Raw genomic sequence first — 12964 nt, 5'->3', positions numbered from 1 at the left:
ACATCACCACCCCCTAGTGGTGATCACCGGTGTCACATGTGTAACAAATAGTGAAAACATACTATCGCTGTTAGTCTTTCCTTGCCCATGTCACAAAAAGAAAACGCAACTTTCTATGGCAAAATGAACCCCCTCATGTTGATCCTTTTTAAATTAAATGTTTTAAGAGTTACCACTTTATTCCAATCAAGATGGCTTCAGGTGTGCCATACATTTGTAATAAGTAGGACTGTTAGCGCTCTAGTTGTTCTTTAGAACACGCTAGGAGGCTGCAGTAGAACACAAAGGAATCAACTGACAGTCTCTGTCCTTGTTGGATGTACATGTTTTACTGAGAATGTCAGACTTCATTCTCACATGACTGAGAAAGATAATGTGAATTTACAGAAAATATGCTTTCAGTTTAGCTTATAGATCCCCTTCCAAACCAAACCACTGTGGGAAAAGCATGAGATAATAGTTTTCTTTCAAACATGATTCATGATATCCCAGCAGAAGGCTTTTTAACATGGTAAAATCACCTTAGAACACACCACAATTCCTAAAATGAGTATGGTACCATCAACAAATGATTTATAATGTAACTAAAGTCCTAAAACCCTCAATTAACTACAATGCTTTTTAATGAGGTGCTATCATGTATATTGGTCCCAAGATGGCTGCCAACACTTCTTGGATGAAGTGCTGACAGCCAATCAGATCTCACGATGAGATGTGTAGTTAGGCTCCGCCCAGATATATATGTGTTTTTGAAGTTAATTTTCGAAAAAAACACTGGAGCAATTTTCACCAAATATAGCAAAGGCACATCTGCGTACCAGTCCCTACAATTTTGCAAAGTTTGGCGTAATTCCGTTCAGCATTTTTTATGTTTATGGTTGTGAAAGTTTAAATTGAGCACCAATATGGCGCACTCCAGATTGTTAAAAGCAGTATAACAACTGAAACGCGTCTCTCTTTGGTGTTCCCTTTCTTGTAATGAAGGTTGGGAGAAAGTTTAAAAAAAAAAATATATATATATATATATATATATATACATATATATATATATATTAATATATATATATATATAGAGAGAGAGAGAGAGAGAGTGAGTAGTAGAGAGTGAGTAGCAGAGAGAGATAATAGTAGAGAGTAGTAGAGAGTGAGTAGTAGAGTGAGTAGTAGAGAGAGAGTAGTAGAGAGTGAGTAGTAGAGAGTAGTAGAGAGTTAGTAGTAGAGTGAGTAGTAGAGAGTGAGTAAGAGAGTAGTAGAGAGAGATTAGTAGAGAGTGAGTAGTAGAGAGTAGTAGAGAGTGAGTGGTAGAGTGAGTAGTCTGAAACCAGCCTTATAGTTTGGCTCCAGCCCCAGGTCCTTCATAAAACTAACATAGCTGTCAATGAGTTTTTTAGGCCATTTGCAGTCCTTGCCAAAAGGACTGCATCATCCGCATAGAGTAGCGCTGGCACAGCCTTTTTCTCCACTTGCGAAAAGTCAGCCCCAGCCAAAACAAATTTGTTCTCAAAATGGTTGGTATAGAGAAGAAATAAGATTGGGGCAAGGACGCAGCCTTGGCGCACCCCGCGCTTGATATTAAATGGCTCTGAACATTCTCTGTTATTACCATACCTCACTGAAGCCGGAAGATCATGATGGATAAGCCTCAATAAGGAGACCAGACCCGCTTTGACTCCCATGTTTATTAGCATGTCCCACAACTTTGAGCATGAGAAATAGTCAAACGCACTGGTCCGGTCCATAAAAGCCAGATGAATAGAAGCACCCTTCGCATATTTATATTTATCCAAAATAACGTGAAGGTTGATGCACTGTTCGATTGTGCCTAGCCCCTTCCTAAACTCATACTGACTGGGGGTCAAGATGTAGATGTTGTTAATCCAGTCCAATAGGCGAACTTACACAACTCTCCGAATTACTTTGACGGAGGAATCCAAAAGGGATATCCTTCGATAGCATTTGGGATTGTGCACCATTCCTTCTTTTAAAACAGGCACTATGACAGATGAACGCCAAGACTTTGGCACTCCCTTACTACAAACTGAGTTAAAAACTACAGTGAGTACCAGGGTCCAGAATACTGGATCTTCCTTAAATAAATCCAATGGAATTCTATCTGGCCCCGGACCCTTCTTGCCTTTACTATTGTCAATTGCTTTTCTGACTTCCCCTTCACTAAAAACCAGATTTTGGCATACTAAATTCAGCTGTAGTCAAACATCAGCATCACTAGAATCAATAGAATAGAGACCAATGTATTGCATCACCCAAGTCTCAGATGATATATAGACGGTTACTTTATCGGCTGGTAGGATGGGAGATAAAACTGACCATACTGCTTTCCAGAAGGCTTGGGGATCTTTAGAACAGCAAGCACTCACTAATAATTCCCACTTCTCCTCCTTCAGGGCTGACTTTCTTGTTTTTTGTGGCAAGCTTATACAGTTTCCTGCTTTCCCTAATCACAGTCTGTTCTCTAGGTTTTTGCTTATAGAGCCCTTCGTAAGATGTTATTAGCTTCTCTGCAAGCATTGTCAAGCATGAATGTGCTTGATGGTGTGGCTGGGTAATGGGTCTAGAAAATAGAAATGTTTACTTTTACTAATAGATTTTCAAAACTAGATAGGATGCGGGCTGAGTCGCGTGGTATGCAATAGCAGATATGCACCATGGCAGAATTAGTAGGTATCACCTGGGATGATGTACGCCATACCACCCTACGCCCTGCATCCTTAGTGGATAACGCCTGGGTAGGTGGAGGATTAGGCTTTTGTCCTACATATGGTAGCACTATCTTTGCAGGGATAGGATTGTGATCGCTGTAGGACTGAATAAGAACCTCCAATTCCTTAATATAAGGGGAAACATGCTCCAGGTGACAAATATATAATCAATAGTGCTTCGTACAGCTTGGTTTTTAAAGGTGGCAATATGTTTGTCAGTCTATTTGGGGGCCTCATTAACCATACCCTATTCTAGCAAATAGGAAAATAGGACTTGCCCCCTAACATCCATCACTTTATGGTCCGGTTCTTGGGAGATTGGATCAAAGGTAGTTGGGGAAAGGGACAGAGGATGCCCCAATTTAGCATTGTAATCCCTCGCCACCAGCAGCTTAAAGGGGCTATCCACTTGAGCCTCTCTCTCCACAGCCATATCAATCAGCACAAATAGGCCTTGAAAGTCACCTTTGGACGTAAAGTTATTATTATAAAAATTCACCAGATACAACTTATTAGTATCTTTCCAAGTAAGACACTGGCTTGGGCTCCCCCTGTTCCTGGAATAACTGTACAATCAGACCAGCAATTTCCACTTTAAACCAGGCAGACAGTAGCAAAAACTAAATTATCAAATGACCTGTCCACCTCCTGGAGGTCAAAACAGACAACCTACTCCCCAAACCATCAATCAATATCTTCCAGCCGAACCAATGAAGCAAATCTATTGGTCAGGTGGAGTGATAGTGAAGGTGGGGTCTAGGCAGCAAAGACTCACAGGGAACAAAAATACCAGGAGTACAGGATTGATTCGCAAAGTGCTGATAAAAAAAATCCAAGTGGGACTATCTTGATTGAACTAGCTTTGACCATTCCCATACTTGCTTTATGCAGTATTTCCTAAACTACCGTCGGAGTACAAAAATTGACCATGATAACATCTCCATTGTTTCCATGGCCCCTGCCCCCAATGCCTCCAACCCGTCCAGACATCAAAATGTCTTTGGATATGTCCCAGTTACCAGTGACGTTGGTATTCAGACAATGGATAGATTTGTTCATTAGGCCTCTGGTGGTTTCCATATTGATTTCTGTAAGCCTGGGCACATTTGTCACTGCGACGACATACGGGGCAGATCCTGGGGGAAGGTCTATCATGGGATAAATGGCCTGGTTTGGGGCACAGGCTGCCTGTTGTGTGAGAGGGTGGGTTATTGGTAAGTTGTCATGTGGATGTAAAGCAGCCTTGCTCTGAGTAGGGATAGTAGAGGTAAAATCAGAGGCCAAGAACTGGGTACAAGTAGAAGTCCTGGGATCCGGCGGCTTCGCCAGGTTAGATTCAATTTTTACTAAACGTTCAAAAATGGGGCGTAACTTGGAATCCAAAACATCACCAAGGCATTTGCTCAAACTGCACCACTTATTCTAGTTAACCTCAACCGGTCCCCCAGAGAGGACTCCATCTATAGCCTTGTTATACAAGGGAATTTTGCTGATTCTGCAAGAATTTCTCGGCTTAGTGGATTTAGCAATTTTCCTCCTCTGCTTAGCTCCTAGGACGCTCTCCCCTTCAGAATCACAAAACTGATCGCCACCGTCTAAGCTGGTTGAACCAGAGACAGGCCCCCCTCCGGGTCCAACCACCAAGCAGTCTGGACAATCACCCACATTGTGGACCATCGACACTGAGCAGGCCTGGCTTCCTGGTGCCACAGGTAGGCTTGCTGCCACTCTGTGATGATAGCAGATCACAACAGCTTTGATCAATAAGTGGATGAGTGATCTCTTCAGTTGTAAGGGAAAGAGGACGCACTACCAGCCGGATCTCATTTAAAACCATGTCCACAGCTCGGGTTAGGTAGTTGTCAATTGTCAAGCAGGTGCTGGGGGAGGTATCGTACTGGAGACACTTAAAGCACCCTTTCTCTTACCCATTGTGAGGACCTAACTAGAAGGAGGGCGTATATCAAACACAGAAATAAGGTAAGCAGAATAGGTGGGTGTACTTGAGACCAGGCAAACACGACCAGGTGTCACTCTCATGACATCAATGAGAAGGGAAAACACTGTACCGTGGGTCGCGGTCTGTCATAGATGCCAAAGAATCCCGCTGCAGGCCGCTGGCCCAGCCCTGCCATATCCAGGCGCAGATGGGCCCACCCTTGGTCCAGGCACGCCCGCGTGCGTCCCGCGCTGCGGGAGCCGCGAAGTACCATTAAACGCCTCCGGGCGCGGGAAGTGCATTGTTGGCACCTCCTTGCCCTTAGAATTGTGTGACTTGCAGCCCCCCTCTGGGAAGAGTGGCATATGTGCTGATGGCGGCTCCCCAGAAATTCACTTCATTAAGCCTTGATGCAACGGAACAGTCAGTCAAGCAGTTTCTTTCATCAGCTGAAGCCTAGCTTTCCACAGCTGCCTGTTGTCGTTGAGCCTCGTGTAATCATAATCAGCTGTGTCCTGAGCATGCTCTTTCGAAGATTGCTGTATGGGGCACTGCATCTGCTGTCGGAGTGGTGTTTTGTGCCTGGAAATCCTGCTATCATGGTGTGCAGTGATTTTCAGAGTTGATCGCTGTGTCGGTACTGACACTGTGCGTATGCTGTTGGTTCGTATTTCAGCAAGATTGGGTCATAGTAATCCATGCAGGTCTTCGGGGACTAGAGTTTCTTCGTTGCCATTCTGAGGGGGTGTTTTTGTGGAGCTGCCTGCCCGTTACACTCACCGGGTGGATTTGAGGAAGTTGTGACAGGTTTTGTTTTCCACCTAGAGGCTTGCCGTCATTGAGGAAAATTGTTTGATGTCCTCTAATCCACTGACAAGCACAGCCTCTTGCATTTCATGCCTGCTTATGGCTGCCGCACAGTCACTACTGGTTGTAACACATGCGTGATGTCCTTTGATCCGCTAACAGGCACAGCGTCCTACAGTCCATGTCTGGCATGTCCCTGACAGGCACAGCTAGAATTTTGGGGAGCTTTTGCTGCTGTTTTCTCCACTGACAGGCATTGCATTCTTGAAATGGTCCCTTTCTTTGCTTTCGCACTGCACCAGTCGCACCCATTCCACTTCATATGTCGCAAATTGTTGTGGGAATTGCCTTCTCTTTCTATATAACGGGCCTCTGGTAGGTGTATGTATTGGCTTCATTAATATATATATATTTCAAAGGGATTTCTGCGTCTGGATCGTGTGTGGAGGCAAGCCCTGTTTTAAGCTGCCGAAGTAGTTCCTGGGTCTTAAAGGCGAAGTTGCATTGATCTTAAAGGGATATCCTACTTTCTGTGAAGAGAGTTATAGGAGCTAAAAAAACAATAAAATAAAATAGATATAATGAGCATGCCTAATAGGATGTAAGTTTAAGTCATACATTCTGACATATGCATCACAATAAGTATTAGAGTAACAGATTTACAGTAGCGGTATTACATCTTTAACCTGACATCTCTTTTTGCTATTCCTTCCTATTCACATGTAGTGCTGACATTTTTCTGGATATTTTATACATATTTTCATATTTTCTTTCTCAACATGGCTGTAGCAAATATGAGCCAACCCCCATCATTTTTGAAAGAGGAGGGAGAACGATATATTCCTTGGGATAGACGTATCAAAATATTACATTCTTATTTAATTGCTATTGGGGGAGGAACATTTCTTCAATAAGGAAACAAGACATTTGGTTGCATAACTTAAGGGTCCAAGGAAAAAAGGTTTATGAGGATTTATCTGACAGCTGTGAAGGGGAGGAAGATGGGAAGATGATGTGTTTACTACAACATTAAGGAAACTAGGAACCCATTTTAAGGGAAGATTGAATGTGGAGCTTGAGAGGCATACATTTCTTAACAGAGTGCAGTGAAAAAATGAAAACGTTACTTCATTTATAGCAACTTTAAGAGGGTTGTATGCAACTTGTGAGTTTAGACATTTAACAGATTCCCTAATTAGAGACCAATTGGTCTGATGTACTAATGACCACAAGGTCCAAGAGAAACTTATAACTCAAAATCCAGCCCTTGATGAAGCAGTTAATATAGCCAAGAGTATTGAACACATGGCTATTTGTGTAAAAGAAATTAAACTTAATAAGGATAACAGTAATGATGAAAGGTTAATAATTATTATAAAAGACACATACCAGGTTCTCAGAGTTTAAGATGGTAAACAAGGAGTCATAACAAAGTTGAAAAATGAAAAGTTTAAATGCTATAGATGTGGACATTTTAATAATCTTGCCAATTACCATAAATGTCCAGCCAGAGGTGTTAATTGCAGAAAAGGTAACAGGACAGGGCATTTTGAGAAAATGTGTAAAGTAAGGGACACTGGAATAGTGGTACATGTTGTTCATACAGAGGTTGACTTTGAACCCAGGGAAGATAGCAAATTCATTTTTCAGGTGTATAACAAAGAGGATAATGACAACATTAGATATCCATCATGTGAAATTCCGCCAGATGGTAAGACAATCAGTGCTTATGCAGACTCCTCTTCACCATATACTTTAATTGATAGTGAAACCTTTCATGACAATTTAAAAGAAACATAATATATTTTAGAGAATACAGATATACATCCAGGTCGTTATAACAAGAATCATATTCCCTTAAAAGGCATGGTGAAAACGCAAATTTCATTTAAAGACAGACACATTAGCAGTAAAGTCTATAACACTGAGAAGGGATGTAATTAATTAGGCTGGAAACACCAAAGAGATTTGGTAATAACATTAGATCCCAACAATTAGGAGCAAGTTCTACTCATAGACAGGACCTTAGTGGCTAGGGATATATTCCCAGAAGTGTTCACAGACACGATAGACTAAAGAATGATCTACACGAGATCAAACTTAAATCAGACACCATTCGTATTGTACATAAAAGGCGTTCCATTCCTCTACTCGTGAGAAGACAAAAAAAAGAAGAGCTAAAGAAGTTGGAGGAGCAAGAGCTAATAGAAGCTGTGGAAAGATCAGAACTGTTGGCCCTGAATGTTAAAACGTTTGGAAAAAAGGAAAATACATTTGGATGTGTGTTGATTTGAGGAGTTTAAGTGCCAATATATGGATTGACAGACATCCCTTTCCAAAAATAAATGAAATATTGAGGATTATACATAATGCCATGTATTTTTTTGTATTAGGTCTTTCGTCCGCACACCACCAGGTTGCTCTCCACCCAGATTCACAAGTACTTACAGTTTTTACAACTCCTTTTGGGACCTATAAATTCTTGAGGATGCCAGTCAGTCCTTGATGGAGAGGATAAAACAATGTTTCCAGGACGATATCCTGATTTGTGGCTCCAATAAAGTAGAACACAACTGCAATTTGAGAAGACTTTTTGAAAAACTCAGGAAGGGTAATCTTACTCTCAAGAAGAACAAATGTAAAATAGGGGGAGCATCAGTAGGCTTTTGGGTCACACTCTTTCTAGCGTAGGAATAAAACCAAAGATGGATTTGATTGAGTAGGTTACCAAAGCTCCTATTTCGTCAAATAAAGATTAAATCAAATTATTTCTGGGCTTAGCTGAATACATGTCAAAATTCATTAAAATAAAATCAGAATTTTGTAACCAATCAGAAATCTATTAAAGAAAGGCACTCCTTTTGAATGATGACCTGACAATACGCTTAAATTTAACGAGATTAAGGAAGCCATTGCCTCAGCTCCTTGCATTGGAAATGTTGACAGTAAAAGAGATAATATATTAACTAATGATGCTAGTAATAAAGTTATTGGTGCCACTCCTTCCCAAATAGTGGAAGGCAAAAAAAGAAGTATAGCATTTGCATACAGGACCCTGAAAGAGGCGGAATTTAATTATTCCACCATTTAGAAGAAAGCGCTTTCTTGTTTCTGGGCCACCAATCAATCTAAATATTATCTGTGGGGTCTACCATTTTTGTTTGTTTTTTAGATTTTTATATATTGCAAACTAGACCCAAGACATCGGGTATCAATTTGCTTTACATGAGCACCAGTTTTGTTACAGATGCACACAATTTACCATTTGTGTTAAGAACTACTCCCAGGATTAGCAAGTGGTTAATCAATTTACAAAGTTTTAATTTCAGAATTGAGTATGTGCCAGGAAAAAGAAGCACCATTGCTTATTTCCTGGAAGGAAATAAACTCTGCCACTACCGATCACTTGAACAAGCACAATGCATGTAGCCATCTGATCCTTGGAGTCAGAAGGACACCTACACAAACTTATTGTAAACTTTAGTGGTGATGGTACATTGAATTTCCTTTACAAATCATTTATAAAGTGCAATTGTTTGATGTTAAGAATAACGTCTTGTTGACGTTGATTTTTCTGCTGTTTCATAGGCCAACTAGAAACTTTTAAAACCAAGTTTGACAGACGCTGAGCTATGAAGAGTTTTAAATCTGTTTTCTAATTGTCTCTAGGAAAACCTGCAAAGATTACGAGAGAGCATAACCCGACGGAAAGTTGAGGGACAAAAAAAAGGTAAAAGCACAGGTAAGTGTAAGTATTATCAGTTCATAACTTGTATATATCTCAGTAATTTTGGAGATGGGTAGTTTGAATGATACATTTACTGTTGTTGTCAAGTGAGTTGGATCAAACTTTAGTTCCTGGATGTAAGTGACTCTTTTAACATACTATGTATTGCTGTACTCTGTAAACTCTAAGGCCTCAAAGTTCTTGGTCAGCGGTTTACTGCCACATACTACGATGGATTAAGGTAACGGCTCATGATAAAGAAATGCTTTCAGTTGGCAATGAACATTCCGCGCATACTCTCTGAGACATTTACAGTGCTAGAATTAGGTAGGTTTGGTGAGTTGGTTCTGTATTACATTATTAATACATAATGTCTTGGTCTGCTTCAGGCACACACCCATTTATTGCGCCAGGCGCAAGCCTGATATTTTTGGATGGGTGAGATTTGCGCATACCCACATGACAAGGGACCAGATGGCGGGTTGCACATGCCGATTTTTTGCGATTCACAATCTTCGACTTGCAAAACGAAATGTACTAATGTGTCTTAGACACATTAGTACATTGCAATTCCCAATGACGGAGATTTTTTTCGAAAGTAGGTCACAATACAAGGTCAGCCACGTCGACAGTCCCCCCTTCACCTTTTTTGCAATCTCCAGGTGAACCGCACATTACATCAAAGGAATGGTTTGGAGCATTTAATACATTTTGGGTGCAACTGATGGCTTTAAATTTAAACCAGAGAAGAAGAGATGGCTATTGGAACATTCACAGGGCATGGGAGGCCAAGAAATACCTGTCCATCTTACCGATCTATTAACAGATGATATGGATAAATATGAATTGGCTGTAACAAAACTCAAGAAACACTTCTGCAAACCACCAAACTTTAGTTCTCTAGAGAACAGTGAGCTGCAGAATCAGTTGACATTTATGTGACTTCTTTACAGGATTTGGCAGCTAAGTGTGAATTTAGAACATTTACTGACCAGCTCGTCAGAGACCAACGGGTAACTAAGTGTTATAACAAAAAAATACAGGACCAACTACTTATCTGCAAGAATTCTTTTCTAGATGAAGTGGTCAACAACGCCAATAGCATGCAGGATTTTAAAAAATCAGTTAAAAAATTGAATGAAGCTGTACTTCTAGTTCTAAAGAAGTGGTTGACAACAAAAAAAACAAAGCTGAGGTGGTGTATGTTTTAGCTGTGGTTCTAAATTTCATGTGGCATGAACGAAATATTGATGAATGCAAGAAAACTGAAAGAAAAATAAGTATCTGCTCTTGGAACGTACATGGTTTTAAAAACATGGAACAAGATCAAGAGACAATTGCCTTTCTGGGAACATTCGATTTAATATTCTTGCAAGAAACATGGAACGTTACCCCTAGACAAATTATAGGATACGAAGAACATCATGTGATGGCTGAAAAAACTGCAAAATATGGACATCCAAGAGGGGGTTTGTCTACATATATAACTAACAACTATACCTGGAAGTCCGAGATAATGGATTCAGGGGAAAATTGGATACAAATCATAAAGTTAGAACATAATCAACTCTATAAAGAAGGCTGGTGGAAGCTATTGATTCTAAACGTTTACATCCACCCGGAGAAGTCTACAAAAATCAAAAAACTGTTAGAATTAATAAACTTAATAAAAACATTACAAATAACTCACCAATCCTACAGGATGCTGATTACAGGTGATTTCAACAGTAACCTGACCAGAGTCAAGAATAATAAAAGTAATATCCAAAAAATAAGAAATGAACTAGATTCTTTGGGACTTCTGACGTTGAATGGAAACATAAAGGGTGACCAACCAGCAAAAACCACCTACACATGCGGAAATAAAAAATCCACAATAGACTTCACTCTAATTAGCAACGAGCTCTCACAACAGGTCAATCATTTTTGCATCATACCTCGTCCAGAAAGCGATCACTTTCCGCAAGAAACAATACTGAGTTTAAACATCCAACATAAAGCGAGTATCCTATCACTAGCTATAATCCCGGAAGTTAACAAGCTCAGGAAACTCAAATGGAGAGGCAACATAACAAATGAAATAATGGAACTTGTGTACACATTAGCAGAAACCACAGCGGCCTTGGAACCCCACAATCTCGCAAAAAATTGGGAGAACCTACACACACATTTGCTAGAAAGATTCCCCGCAAAAGCAGTAGTAAATCCTACATATGACAGCTATAAACAGCCATGGTACACCTCAAATCTAAGAGACAAAAAAAGGGATATCGCAAGAAAATTAAGACAAAAGGCAGCGATAAATAGGCAGGGAAAAGACATAGTGAACAACGGGATACAGAAAATGCGAAAAGAATACAAAGATGCATGTGGAAAGGCAAAAAGGCTACACATAGAGAAAATATGGGTAGACCTGCTAAGGACAAGCAAATTACCAAATAGCAGTGAATTCTGGAGCTTGATTAACAATCTATCAAAAGGAATTGGGGCGCAGCAAAACATAGGAATAAGTGAAACATCATGGTTACAATACATAGACACCCTATACAATACCCACCCACCGAACATCTTACGTACAGAAGTAAGAAATGATCTAACTAAGGGAACAGCTCCGGGAAAGATAGAAACTACGCACGTAATAGACAAATGGGAAAAAGAAACACCATTAACAACAGTGAAACAAACAACTTTGCTGATAAAAAAACTAAAAGCGGAAGGAGCAGCAGGCCCCAACGGGCTTCCAAATGCCATATTTAAACAAGATCCTGACTTTTGGGCAAATTACCTTACCCCACTTTTCAATCAACTATTCAGTGACAAAAAGATACCAGGATCCTGGTATGGCAACATCTTCCACCCTATTTACAAAAATGGGAGTAGAATGGAACCCGGGAACTTCAGGCTGATAGCACTCATTGATGTAGAGGCAAAACTCTTCTCATCATGTTTATTACGGCATCTTCAGGAATGGATAAATAAAAACAAAATAGTCCCGAAGTTCCAAACAGGTTTTAGGGAAGGTATGGGATGCACTACAAATCTTTCCGTTTTGGCGCTGTTAACAGAAAGAGCTGTAAAAAAGAAGGTAGGATTACTGGCATGCTATATCGATCTAAAATCAGCGTTTGATAGAGTACCAAGAGATCGGTTATGGAAAAAGTTGGAAGCTTGGGGACTCCCACAGAAGCTTACTGATATAATAAAGGCCTTATACAGTGGAACATGGGCTAAAGTAAAATTGGGAGATGGAAGAATAATATCATCACAAATACACATAAGAAATGGCCTAAAACAAGGCTGTGTACTCTCCCCAAGTCTCTTTAACGTATACTTAGCCGATTTAAATAGCCACCTTCAACAGGTAAATAGTCATCCACCAAAACTGGGAAACAAATCCATTCAGTTTCTACAATATGCAGATGACATTGTGGTCTTAAGTCACACACCGATTGGCCTGCAGCGGGTCATAAATAAATTAATAGAGTACCTCGACCTAGTAGGTTTGGAACTTAACGATAAAAAAACAAAGGTCGTGAGATTAGCGGGCCCAAGCCGAGGATCTTTTAAATGGTACGCAAAGAATATTCAAATCGAGGAGATACCCACATATAAATATTTGGGCATTAAACTGCGCAGAAATATGTCCATGGTGGACCAAAATCATGATATCACGGCCAAAGCACAATCACTTATTTTTGTTTATAAATTGCTCCAAAAGAAACTACAATGCCCCTCATATGGACACATTTTAAAAGTAATGGCAGCCCAAGT

At 40.3% G+C, this 12964-nt stretch overlaps 1 protein-coding gene across 3 annotated transcripts in view; it reads left to right on the top strand.

Moving 5' to 3' along the window:
* The window catches only part of PIK3AP1 (phosphoinositide-3-kinase adaptor protein 1), a 1689354-nt gene that overhangs the window by 1280035 nt on the left and 396355 nt on the right, over window positions 1–12964 (top strand). For 2 of the 3 annotated variants that reach the window (XM_086922323.1, XM_086922325.1), the window contains one exon: window positions 9136–9208. In XM_086922323.1, the coding sequence (XP_086778449.1) occupies window positions 9136–9208 (73 nt within the window). The remainder of the gene's footprint in view (window positions 1–9135; window positions 9209–12964) is intronic. The other variant, XM_086922324.1, reaches the window with a different exon arrangement.

This window comes from Lissotriton vulgaris, chromosome 5 (genome assembly GCF_964263255.1).
Source record: "Lissotriton vulgaris chromosome 5, aLisVul1.2, whole genome shotgun sequence".
Classification (NCBI taxonomy): Eukaryota; Metazoa; Chordata; class Amphibia; order Caudata; family Salamandridae; genus Lissotriton; species Lissotriton vulgaris.
The sequence above is the reverse complement of the archived record's forward strand: the minus strand, read 5'-3'. Positions and strand labels throughout refer to the sequence as shown.